At 36.8% G+C, this 13400-nt stretch overlaps 1 protein-coding gene across 1 annotated transcript; it reads left to right on the top strand.

Annotated features, from left to right (window-relative positions):
- The first annotated feature begins 12645 nt into the window (after positions 1–12645).
- LOC114895281 (cAMP-dependent protein kinase inhibitor alpha-like) lies at positions 12646–12988 on the top strand. Its single transcript, XM_029222527.1, has one exon. It carries the CDS (start codon positions 12646–12648, stop codon positions 12868–12870), a length of 225 nt encoding a protein of 74 aa, XP_029078360.1. The 3' UTR covers positions 12871–12988.
- The last annotated feature ends 412 nt before the right edge of the window (positions 12989–13400 follow it).

Genomic DNA, 13400 nt, shown 5'->3' with positions numbered 1-13400 from the left:
CTGACTTTTTTTCCGATCTTTCTGACAAAATTCGTGAAGCTGTGAGTACCACAAGCGTCATTACACTTCTGTTCAAGATGTAATCTCTGGCTCACAATCATTGTTTAGATTCTGTATACTGCAGTGTACATGAAGGTCTGTATTAGTCTGGTTGGGCTGTTATAGTGAAACACTATAGACTGAATGACTTAAACAGAAGAAATTTATTTTCTCACAGTTCTGGAGGGTGGAAGTCCAAGGTTAAGGTATTGAATACCATAAGAATTGGTTTGTGGTGAGAACAATCTTCCTGGCTTGCTGATGGCTGTCTTCTTGCGGTGTCCTCACACGGCCTTTCCTCTATGAGCAGAGGGAGAGAGATCTCTGGAATCTATTCCTCTTCTTATAAGGACACCATCAGTCCCTGTCAGATTATTACCCCACCCTTATGACTTCATTTAACTTCAGTTACCTCCCTAAAGGACCTATCTCCTATCTTCTACAGTAAAATTGAGAGGGGCTTCAACATATATTTTTTGTGGGGACACAATTCAGTCCATAACAACATCTTAAGATAGCTTTCTCTGATTTTCAGTCTCTCACTAATACCTTCCTCTTTGTCTAGGAATTATTCAGGTTTCCTTAATTATTTTTTTTTAATTTTCTTACATTATCCCTTCCCTTTAAATGCTCTCTTCACTTCTTAACTGGCATTTCTTGGAAATGAAGGCACCTTTCCTCACAATGTATTGATTACTCTCCCCACTGTAACACAGCGACTTCTCCCATGACTTTCCTGAAATGGTTCCATTCTTTTCATAAAAGTTTAGTCATCAAATCACATGGTTTATTTTCAGTTCCCATAGGATTTTCCCTTTGGGAAACAACTGACTCCTTTAAATGGTGCTTCTTTTAAAACTACCTTCCTTTATGTTTCATAGCAACCTTATGATTTCTGTTGGCATACCACCTAGCTTCTTTCTGATCATTCTTTTTCTTTTTTTTCAGTTGTTTCTCTCCTCACTCCTTAGCGCTAGATACTACATACAGTTGGCTTTCTTCTCATCTCTTATATACTCTCTCTCTTACTCCAGCAGCTTTGTTTACCATTTAATATATTATCTGCCAGGCACCTTCCATATGTTACCAACATCTCTCCCTCTGTCTTTGTCATTTTAGCCTTCGCTATGCTCTCTGAGCTCTCACAGGGAGATCTATTTAACACAGGAATCTCAGTGGAAAATACTAGTAAGTTATTTCTCTACTAAGTAAAGCCCTTACAGATCACATGGTCCTGATCCATCTTGCAGCCACGTCATCTGGACTATGTGACCTCCGATGTCACAATAGCAGAGGACCAGACCAGAGGGACATTGGCTCCTAATGACCTCAGCTCAGAAGTGATACACTTTATTCTGCTTCTTTGCCAGTGGCCACAACTAATCAAAGGAAAAGAGTCTAACTACAAAGGAGGATGAAAAATGTAGATAAGCACATAGGATATTTGATGAGCACTATCTCGAGGTGACATCACCTCCCATCAAATTTTTATTTCACAGAGAAAACAGACTATAAAGCAAAAACACCCCTAAATAACTTTTTTCTTTACATACAAGTATAGCTTTTCTACATAGTTTATAAATACCTATTCTCACTTCCTCAGTATCTTCCATTCATTTTCCCATCTCATTGGTATTGTTAAGGTTTTCCTCTTTAGCAATTTTATTTTGGCCCCCTCCCATTAAAAAGCTGCCCCCTTCCCATTAAAATTACTCTTGCTTGATGCCAAGTAATTCTCTAGCTACCTTTTCTCTCTTCCTAATTTCACAGTACAGTTTATCAAAAATTGTATTTATTCTCACTGTCTGTATTTTCTTATCTTTATGTACCTCGTGACTCACACAATTTTGCTCTTTTCTTCTTACTTATCTGCACTGGAATTGCATTCACGGACATTTAATTTGTGATTAAATTGAATGAATATTGTTTGGTCATTATGTCACCTTTCAGCAGTATTTGATTTTGTTGATCAAACTTGTCATCTCAGAAAACTCTTCCACCTTAACAAGAGTAGCATCTTAATCTGCTGCTTCTCCCTCCTGCCTCTGGACATCCTTAGCTCTTTCACTGGGCGCTCTCACTTCGCCCTCTCCCAAGAGAGGTGTATTTCTCAGAAGCTCTCTTCTGCCCCTGATAGATGGTCTCATCTACTCTTGTGATTCCAGCCACCATATATATCACAGATCTTGACCTAAAACTTACATATCTCTCTCCTGAGTCTCTTACAAACCTAACTAATTGCCAAGTGAAAAACTCTGCCCAAATATAACATGGACACTTAAAATTAATTATGTGATATTACTGAACGATTAATTTTACCTTCAATACTTACTTCCACTATTCATCTCTCTACATCATTTATACCACGACTATTTGTACAGTTGCCCAAGTTGGATACTGAGGAAACACTGAAGACTCTGGACTCTGACAACACTCAGAATGGGAGAAAATATTTGCAAACGAAGCACCCGACAAGGGATTAATCTCCAAAATATATAAACATAAATAAATTTGTAAAATATATAAGCAACTCATGCAGATCAATATCAAAAAATCACAACCCAGTGAAAAAATGGACGGAAGACCTAAATAGACATTTCTCCAAAGATGGCCAACAAACACATGAAAAGATGCTCAACATCACTAATTATGAGAGAAATGCAAATCAAAACTACAAGGATGTATCACCTCACACCGGTCAGAATGGTCATCATCAAAAAATCTACAAACAATAAATGCTGGAGAGGATGTGGAGAAAACGGAACCCTCCTACACTGTTGGTGGGAATGTGAATTGGTACAGCCACTATGGAGAACAGTATGGAGGTTCCTTAAAAAACTAAACATAGAACTACCATATGACTCAGCAATCCCACTTCTGGGCGTATACCTGGAGTAAAGCATAATTCAAAAAGATGCTTGCACCCTAATATTCATTGCAGCTCTATTTACACTAGCCAGGATATTGAAGCAACCTAAATGTCCATCAACAGAGAAATGAATAAAGAGAATGTGGTACATATATACAATGGAATATTAGCCATAATAAGGAATGAAAGAGTGCCATTTGCAGAGACATGGATGGACTTAGAGACTGTCATACAGAGTGAAGTAAGTCAGAAAGAGAAAAACAAATATCGTATAATATCACCTATATGTGGAATCTAGAAAAATGGTACAGATGAACTAATTCGCAAAGCAGAAATAGAGACACAGATGTAGAGAACAAACACATGGATACCAAGGGGGGGAAGGGGGGGATGAATTAGGAGATTTGGATTGACATATACACCACTATGTATAAAATAGATAACTAATGAGAAACTATGGTATAGCACAGGGAAATCTACTCAATGCTCTCTGGTGACCTAAATGGGTAGAAATATTAAAAAGAGGGAATATATGTATAGGTATAACTTTGCTGTACAGCAGAAACTAATACACCATTGTAAAGCAACTATACTTTAATAAAAATTAATTTAAAAAAATAATAAAACTCTGGACTCTGTATAATCATCCCTCACCTTCACAATTAATTCAGTAACCAAGTACTGTCTAACTAAATTCCTACTGTCTCTCAATATTGTATACTGTTATGCAAGCCTCTTGCCACTACTTGGTTCTGAGCTACATTTTCTCTTATTTATGGAACATAAACAGTCTCTTAACTTTTAACAGAATAAATCTTTTAACAGAATAAATATTCACTGAGTACCTACAACACTGGTAAATAAGGACATTGTTCACATGCAGTTTACAATGTAATAGGGGAAATGAACTCTAAAATATAACTATACCTCTCACAGGTAACTGGACAGCCAAGTTTTATAAGAACACATAGAAAGGGAATTTAATCTCTAACGGAAGTCATGAAAAGCCAGAGAGTCAATGTTTATTCTGAAACTTATATGATGAGAGTGCATTAACCAAGGATTCAATGAGTAAAGAATGGTACAAATTGATGACATAACCTGGAGAAAGTTCAGCATTAAGAGAAGTCTAACCCTGAAATCTACTGAGTATTGCTGAAAATTTATGGAAGAAGGAGATGCTAAGTAAGGATAGAGAAACCAGATAAGGGTGGACTAGTAGGCAAGAGCACAGTGCTTGAAGCCTTTTCCCCAAAAGTAAAGAGAAGCTATCAAAGAGCTCTAAGCCGTTGAATGAAATTTAGGTTGCAATGCAGAGAATAAACAAGACAGAAATAATACTGGAGTCAGGGAAAAAGTGAACTTGGATGTTACATCCGAGTAAGAAATGTAAAAGATATGACAATGGACATAGAGAACAATGGACATATGTGTGTGTGTGTGTATTTATATTTATATATATATAGTATAATTATGACAACTCTTAGGGATTGTTCCAATCAGAGTTTAAGGGAGGGGAGAAGAGTAAAGAATGACTCTCAGTTTCTTGCTTGGTTAATTGGGGTTAAAACAGTTTGCAATAAAAAAAAATTAGCTTAAGTCATTTAATCATTTTAAGTGCATTCTGAATCCTATACAAATAAGTTTGAGAAATTTAAGAAAATTGTGTTTCTTTAAGTTTTGCATAGCTTTTGTTATGCCATGTGAATTCCCTTCTTTTTCATATGATTAAAGTTATGAAAAAAATAAGAGAGAAATGAGAGAAAATAAGATCTTATGAAAAAGTATGAATAATCTTTATCTGTTTTTGTGCTTACTGTAATTTCTTTTTGTTTATCTCTCTATACACATATTCTGAGATATCTTTTCAGACCTGCTGAATCAATCTGTGATGATTAAGTTTAACTAATCACTCAGGCGAACATAAAATTGGTTCATCTACAGGAATAACCAACATAAGAGAGCAGTCATGGTAGTCTCAAAATTAGAGAAGACTTCCCAATTATTCCCATTATGTCAAAGAGAGGATATGAGCAAGTACTTCAAGTATCCGAACTTCCTATGATTAGATTCTGCAAAAGCATTTTAAATAGAAAAAATACATAGAAGAAAGGTTAAGACAAAACTTCCCCAAGATAAAATGGATCCCATATTTTCACCAGATGCCTTTACTTAGAAAAAGGAAATGTTAAAGAATTGTAACACTATCCAACCTGGCAAACAAAATACAGAAATTTTCACCACTAAGCCTGAGCTCAGTACAACTCTGATTTACTGTTTTTTCAAGCTTTACACAGAAGTCTCTAATTTTAAAATATTTATAAGTAACCTATTTTTAGGAAAACACCTATCTTTCATCATAAGAATTATGACACTTTATACTTTTATTCCAGCCTAACTTTTATACTTTATTTTCTACCATTTGGCAATTTATACCCTATGCTCTAGTCAAAAAAAAATCTCATTTACAATCACTTGAATATACTGTATTGGTTCTCAAGTCCAGGATGTTCCTTCGCCTGGTATGCCCCTGAACTTCTCTCCATGTGGAAAATTCCTACTGACATTCAAAACCTAATTCCAAGACCCCCTCATTATTGGCATCCTCTTCAATATCCCCTAGCAGGATTATTGACTCCAAGTTCTGTTTTACAAAGTTACATTTTTATGATCTATTTATTTAATAGTCTATCCCTATTCGATTGTAATGAGTTGTTCATGCATCTCTCACACTCTCTTTTGAGTTCCTCTGGCCTTTATTTTTTCTTTTATTTCTTACCCATAAGCGCAGTGCTTGCCCCATAGTACGTGCTCAACGTGTTGGCTGAGCGAAAAAAGACACCTTTTAGCTCTAATCATTTGTGAAATTTCATTTAAAAGGACATCAGATTACCCTTTCTTTCCTAACTTAATTTCCAGTACTATAGAATGTACACTGAGAATACTGTCAGTGGCCTAGAGAAACAGTGTTCTCAGTAGACTTCATGCATATAGTCAGCCCCCTTATAACTTTCTCTGGCATACAACTGCCAGACATGTTCTTAAAAAAAAAAAAAAATGTACCAACCCCTCACCTATTGGAAAACTTCCACAAGCTCTCCATTCCTTATTGTATCTTTTCTAGTTCATTTTTCAAATACCTCTGTCTTGCTTAATCTATTCAGAACTGCCTTTTCTACCTTTGGCTTTCATTTTCAATTTCATTCATATCATTATCTGCACTTACCCATAGAACCTAAGCATATTTCAGTTTCTTATGTAAGTTTCCTCACTAGAGGTCAAAGAGGCAAGGACTATTGTGATAAAATATTAAATAAATAGACGATAGGACTTTGTTCTATTGGTCTGGGAAAATTACTACCTGAAACAAAATAATTCTGGGAACTGAAGGGATCAGACCAGTCAGCTTTGTTTACTTCAGACTCAAATCAATGTCTTGTCTTAACCTGAGCTCTGGTTACATTTAGAAAAAAGTACTGTAAATACAGTGAATGAGCAAGGCCACTATCTGAGACGTGTCTGGGTCCTTAGTATAGTAACTGGGGGAATGGTAAGCACTGGTCAATGTTTGCTGATTGATGACTCAATAGATCTGGTTAAGCCTCACCATCAGAATTCCAGATTTTTTAACAAGCTTCTCAGTCTTTTCATCCCAAAGAAGAAACTAAAGAAAACCAGATGACAAGAATTTCAAATTGTAAAATATCCTGGTTGTCAAATTTAAGTAGGGATATCCTGTGCAATGGAGAGGCTGGCTGGTGCCAATTTCACATTTTGTTCTCTAGTGTCTGGGCGAAGCCTGCTCCGCCAGTGAGCTGACAGGTCGAGAGCACTCCAGCTTCCACAGACACCTGAGAACCTTCTATTTTTCATGGTGTTCCTGCCTTACCTAAGGGAAGGACTATATTCACAATGAAAAGAGTTATGATTAATCACCAATAGAGAAATTCTTCCACTTTCTGGGTGCCCACGTTAAGAGTCTGGTATAGTCAACACTCCCTCTAACATAGATCATGTATTGAAATGAGAAAACTATCACCTAATATGGCCAGAGAGATTAAGGAAGTTGACCCAGCTGACCCCAGGAGACACCTCTAATTCAAAACCTAAATCATTAACATAGTGATTGTGATCAAGGAGACTTACAGCACATAAGAGATTCAAAAAGCATATTAATCCACCTTCGGCAACACTGCCAGTTTAAAAGAATGATTAACCTTCTCTCCCACTTGATTCAACCTGGCTATGTATTATACCACTCTAAATGCCAGCAGACTCTATGCTTATGGCTTCCATTAGGTAGCACTTAGTATACACGAAAACTTTCTTCAAGAAGTAATTACTTTTGAAACCATAAACATTTCAGTTGGGAAAAGAGATAAAGAAAAGAAGTGCAAGTAAAGGGAACTAGGAAAAAATAAGAAAATACCCTCAAATATAAACATGTTGATTCAAAAAATAATTGAAAGGGGACTTAAAAGATACTAGGTGAGCATTTATTCTGTTTCTGCTTTAAATAAGGCATTCTGTTCTATTTGTTAGGTGTTGTACTTGTTTATTATCTAATGTCTGTTAAAAACCTCTTGAAAGAGATGTGTTCATTCTGGTATCCTGAGCACCTATCTGGATGAACAGCACAAGCAATGGGAAGCCATGGGGCATAATGGACCTTGCAAAGGCTCTGGAATCCATCTCTTACTTACGGCCTTTGACACTCAGGCTCCTCCTCTATGTAGTGTTCCTAAAACTTAGTGGAGATAGAACACTAGGGACACAGAAGGTCAAAGTAGGTATTTACTACTACTTTTCAAATATCTTCCTTTAGGAAAACAAATATATTTTATTTGCAATGATGCTTTCTTGTGAATTTTATTCTTCTAAAGAAGAATATTTTTAGTGAACAATTTATTCGTTTGCCTCCCTGTGCTACGTTATTGACAATACTCAAATAGGGGTGGTTTTCTCTCAAGCAGTTACCTCCATGTGATTTGTACTTCAGACCTTCCTAAAAGCATGTTTTCCTGCTCTTTCTTTCCACCCCATCCCAACTCTACTTAAAATATTGTGATCCTCTATTAAAATGCAAGGAACCCTGGGAAAATAAGAAGGAGAAGCAAAATGTTTGCCACTGCCAGCTCTGGTATGCATATATCAGGCTAAATTATAACTGATGAAGACAGAAATGGGACGCATATCTGTCTGACTTCAGAAATCAGAAGTGTAGCTACTACAAGCTGATGAATTGGAACTCACATCAAGGCCTAGAGTGGAGAGGAATCCTCTGATCAGAAGGAGAAAGTAAACAAAGGGCAGCGTTTAATTATTTAATAATAAGTAAGAGAATGACTATGGTGTTTTTACAGAACAGGATATAATATTGAAATAAAATCCCCCAAAGTGACACAGAAACATAATGCAATCCTCTTAAGCTACAACCCTTCCTAAACCAAACCATACCATTCTCTTCACACAGCCTGGAAAGTCAAAAGAAAGGGGATACTGATCTGCATCACACTGGCATTAGAAGCAGATCTAGTTTTAATGAAGTTTTATTTCATGGACTGAAGTTTCCACAAAGAAAGGGTAAACTTTTTTTCTCAAGAAACATCACTGTGTAGTAATCAAGGAGACAGGGATGGTGGTATTAATTGTTCTAAGTACAGGGATTTGTTTTGCAGAAAGAAGTACCAATTAGAAAGAGAATTGACCAATAATTACTTAACAAAACTGCTTCAGAAGTAGATTTCTAAATTTATTTTTAGACTAATTGATAGTTAGAAAAATATTACTAAGTTTATTCATTTAGAGGAAATCTGTGCAAGCCTCTGAAACCAAGAGGTGTTGTATCAAAAGAGATAAGGTCACTAGACACTTATGTAAGAGCTACTTCTTCCTCAAATGGCCACCATATAGTCATGTCTGACTATTACATTATCAAGAAGTAACAATGCATCTTTAGGAAACTAGTATGAAAGAAAAACAAATAAATTTTTTGCAGGTGACTCTTTGATCTCATAGGTGTTAATTTTCCAAAGTTGGGACTGGATTCTGCCTTTAGAAAATGCTCCTTGAAATATCCCACTGAAAATCTACTCTTTTACTCCTTATTGTAAACACTGTATATGTTTTTAAGAAGACCAATAAAAAATAGGGACTATGATATTATTTTTCTAGTAGTGAAATTGTGGAGAATACAACTTGCATTTCTACTGTATTCCCGCAAAAAGAGGAAGTTCTTTTCCACAAAGACTCTCATCAGTGTGAACTCTGGGAGAGAAGTATTTGTAGTTGTCTCATGTTTTGTGGTGAGAGACTCGCACTTTTTCCCCTGTCTCTATTGTGGGAAAAAAGGGCACACTTAGGGCTGAGAATTCATGCTGTGGTAGGAAAAGAAAAGAAACGAAAAATACCCTCGTTAACACTGCTCTTTAACAAGTTCAGCGAATGGGCTTCAGCCATTCTAAACAGCAGCAATTAAAAAATACTTTAAATTTCATACATTTCTTCCAGTAGGATGATAAGCTGAGGTATGTTAACTTTAATTTTATGGTTTGGGTGAATACAGAGTTCCATTACTCCCTGTCAAAGCAGAAATCAACCTCTTACAGGGAATAAATGCTAATTTAGAAAAACAGAGTAAGTATGTTATATTAAGTATATTTGTTTCTTTCCTGTGCACTTTGGCTGCACAAGCTCTAACCACAGTTTCCGGAGCGACCATCAGTGCTCCCTAAGAATGCCAATGCAGTGTTCTGTCCAGTCAGTGGAGTGCAGAGACCAGTCAGAATGCTGATGCTTTCCACAAAGGAGCTGGGGCTAGAGAGGCAAATGCAATCAGGGAATTATATCTGTCTTGTGTGCCTGCTACAAAACAGTGTCCTCTCAAGACTACTCTATCCCTTCTTTGCTTTATACGTGTATGTGTAAGTTTGTATATGTAAGCTTTACAAGTCTGTAATAAGAGAAAACTGAAAAGGCCCAGGAAAAAGACAAAACTGCTTCAACAGAGAAAGGTCTCTCTGTTCCAGTTGAAGAAGTTATAGAGTTAATAACAGGAAGTATCCATCCCCTGAAACTGTATTAAACATGGATGCTTCCAAAATTTACTCAAGGTCTCACTGGCCAGGCTATAAGTAATTTTAATTATTATTTCTTATGATTATGGTAGAATGGTAACAACCATTAAATCATATTCCCATAAAAAAGAATGGTGGATATAGTCAAGTGATTGGAACCATAATATAGTCACAGTAAAGCATGCAGTATTCATATATTTCCTATTTCAAAACTTGTGCTATTCCTCCCTCTTTCCTCTTTTGGCTTCCTCTTACAGAAGAGAGAGTATAAAAGTTTTCCCCAGATTAAATTAATAGCTCCCTCATTAGGCACTGGGAGAAGAACTAAGCTTTAAGGAAAGTGCTACTGACGGCCATCCTGGATTTCACTGTAAATGGCATCAGTTTATTTCAGAGTGACAGTGTGCATGTCCATGATAGTGTATGGGTTCTACCATTTTAGCTTCTTCCACATTTTGTATATTTTGAAAAGACTCCTTTCTCTTGATTGTTGGCATGGGTTTTTAATCTTAAACTATAGTAAAATGTAATTGGAATGTTTAGGAATAGGAGGGAAATTGTGTTACTTTAAAGTCCTGTTTAAACAAAATTAATCCAACAGAAATTCATTATTCATATCTTAGTATTCATCCCTCTTATGACCTTCAGGAAAGAATATGTTTTTAACATAGAAAAAGAAAGATTTACATTTTTCTCCCTCAGAATGGGAGAAAATATTTGCAAATGAAGCAACTGACAAAGGATTAATCTCCAAAATTGACAAGCAGCTCACGCAGCTCAATAACAAAAAAACAACCCAAACCAAAAATGGGCAGAAGACCTAAATAGACATTTCTCCAAAGAAGATATAGAGTGCCAACAAACACATGAAAGAATGCTCAACATCATTAATCATTAGAGAAATGCAAATCAAAACTACAATGAGATATCATCTCACACCAGTCTGAATGGCCATCATCAAAAAATCTAGAAACAATAAATGCTGGAGAGGGTGTGGAGAAAAGGGAACACTCTTACACTGCTGTTGGAAATGTGAATTGGTACAGTCACTATGGAGAACAGTATGTAGGTTCCTTAAAAAACTACAAATAGAACTACCATATGACCCAGCAATCCCACTACTGGGCATATACCCTGAGAAAACCATAATTCAGAAAGAGTCATGTACCAAAATGTTCATTGCAGCTCTATTTACAATAGCCAGGAGATGGAAGCAACCTAAGTGTCCATCATCGGATGAATGGATAAAGAAGATGTGGCACATATATACAATGGAATATTACTCAGCCATAAAAAGAAACAAAATTGAGTTATTTGTTGTGAGGTGGATGGACCTAGAGTCTGTCATACAGAGTGAAATAAGTCAGAAAGAGAAAGACAAGTACCGTATGCTAACAGAAATATACGGAATCTAAGGAAAAAAATGTCATGAAGAACCTAGGGATAAGACAGGAATAGACACAGACCTACTAGAGAATGGACTTGAGGATATGGGGAGGGGGAAGGGTAAGCTGTGACAAAGTGAGAGAGTGGCATGGACATATATGCGTAAAATAGATAGCTAGTGGGAAGCAGCCGAATAGCACCGGGAGATAAGCTCGGTGCTTTGTGACCACCTAGAGGGGTGGGATAGGGAGGGTGGGAGGGAGGGAGACGCGAGAAGGAAGAGATATGGGAACATATGTATATGTATAACTGATTCACTTTGTTATAAAGCAGAAGCTAACACACCATTGTAAAGCAATTATACTCCAATAAAGATGTAAAAAAAAAAAAGAAATGAAAGATTTACATTTGATGATCTTTTGTTATTACATGTATCTCATATTCTACCTTGCAAATATTTTCTTCATTAATTCTTTAATTAAATATATGTGTTACCAGGCCTGTTTGGGGAAACTCACTTTCATTGAGTCCTTTGTAATTTTGAAGATTTTATTTCAAAGTTTCAGTCAAGAAAGTTTATTATTCCTCCCAAGGAATGACTTACCAAGGAGGCAACAAGGGAGCTGTGCTCCTGGACTGGGAGGTATTTGGTCACTGGCATTGTTTAGAATTGCTGGTACGTGATGATAATAACAAGCAAACTGGATTTTGGTCAATTTCATTATTGTTCTTAGGTTCTCTGCAAACAATGCCCTTGCTTACTGCTTATCTCTACGGTGGAGCACTTCCACGCCACCTCCCACCACTTTGGTATGCTACTGAGCTCAAGTTCTTCTTTCTGGAGTTGAAGACTGACTAAAATGGTATTAGAGAAGGAGAATTTTATGATCTAAATTGGGTGTCCACAAACTATGGCATGCAGGCCAAATCTGGCCTTATGCCTATTTTTGTAAGTTTAGTTTATTACTTTTATTTAATGTATTCTCTTTGAGTACTTTTGTCCTACAACCATAGAGCTGGATAAAGACTATATACCCTCAAAGCCTAAACTATTTACTATCAGGCCCTTTACAAACAATGTTCCCTGACCCTTGATCAAGAATCAAAGCATTACTTGCTTTGTGGACATGTAAGCAAGACAGTTATTTCACATCCATACTATAGGCCAGTAATTTAACAAGTGTCTTTGTTAAATGTTTACCATTGACCAACATTATATTTACCTTTTAATTTTTCTCTGTTTTGTAGCTCCTGCTATGTGAATATTTGTTAGCAATGACTGATGTGGAAACTACATACGCAGATTTTATTGCTTCAGGAAGAACGGGTAGAAGAAATGCAATACATGATATCCTGGTTTCCTCTGCAAGTGGTAACAGCAATGAATTAGCCTTGAAATTAGCAGGTCTTGATATCAACAAGACAGGTGAGCCGTTTGACATCTATCTCTATGAACATGGAATGATTTGCAGCACTTTGCTAAGTAGGATTAAGCCATGAAAAGACACCTTTGAAAGTAACTGAATAGAAAGTTATAAACAGTCTAAGGCAAGATAAAAGGCAGGTACTAATCTCTTAATCACTCCCACTCTGTTTTCAATGACTGCCCCTTACAGGGTTTCCCACTCAAATGCAGAATCCTTAATCTGATTTTACTAATGTAATCAATAAAACACATGAGGTTTTTTTGTTTTCTTTTTGTTTGTTTGTTTGTTTTTGCGGTACGCAGGCCTCTCGCTGTTGTGGCCTCTCCCGTTGCAGAGCACAGGCTCTGGACGCGCAGGCTCAGCGGCCATGGCTCACAGGCCCAGCCACTCCGCGGCATGTGGGATTTTCCTGGACGGGGCACGAACCCGTGCCCCCTGCATCGGCAGGCAGACTCTCAACCACTGCCCCACCAGGGAAGCCCTGTTTTTTGTTTTTTGTTTTCAATCCTAATCTCTATAAAAGCTCTGAAATATCTTATGTAGAACATTTAACAAAGTTGGAGCTCCTGCCTTTGACAGTTTGGCCACCTGTAATAGCATTAG

Source organism: Monodon monoceros, unplaced genomic scaffold (assembly GCF_005190385.1).
Source record: "Monodon monoceros isolate NGI ecotype Baffin Bay Population unplaced genomic scaffold, NGI_Narwhal_1 Super_Scaffold_14, whole genome shotgun sequence".
Lineage (NCBI taxonomy): Eukaryota > Metazoa > Chordata > Mammalia > Artiodactyla > Monodontidae > Monodon > Monodon monoceros.
Note: the sequence above shows the minus strand (reverse complement) of the source record. Positions and strands in the feature narration are given on the sequence as shown.

What these genes read in the sequence shown, in the direction of transcription:
- LOC114895281 (XM_029222527.1), top strand. Translation starts at nt 12,646, where the DNA reads ATGACTGATGTGGAAACTACATACGCAGATTTTATTGCTTCAGGAAGA.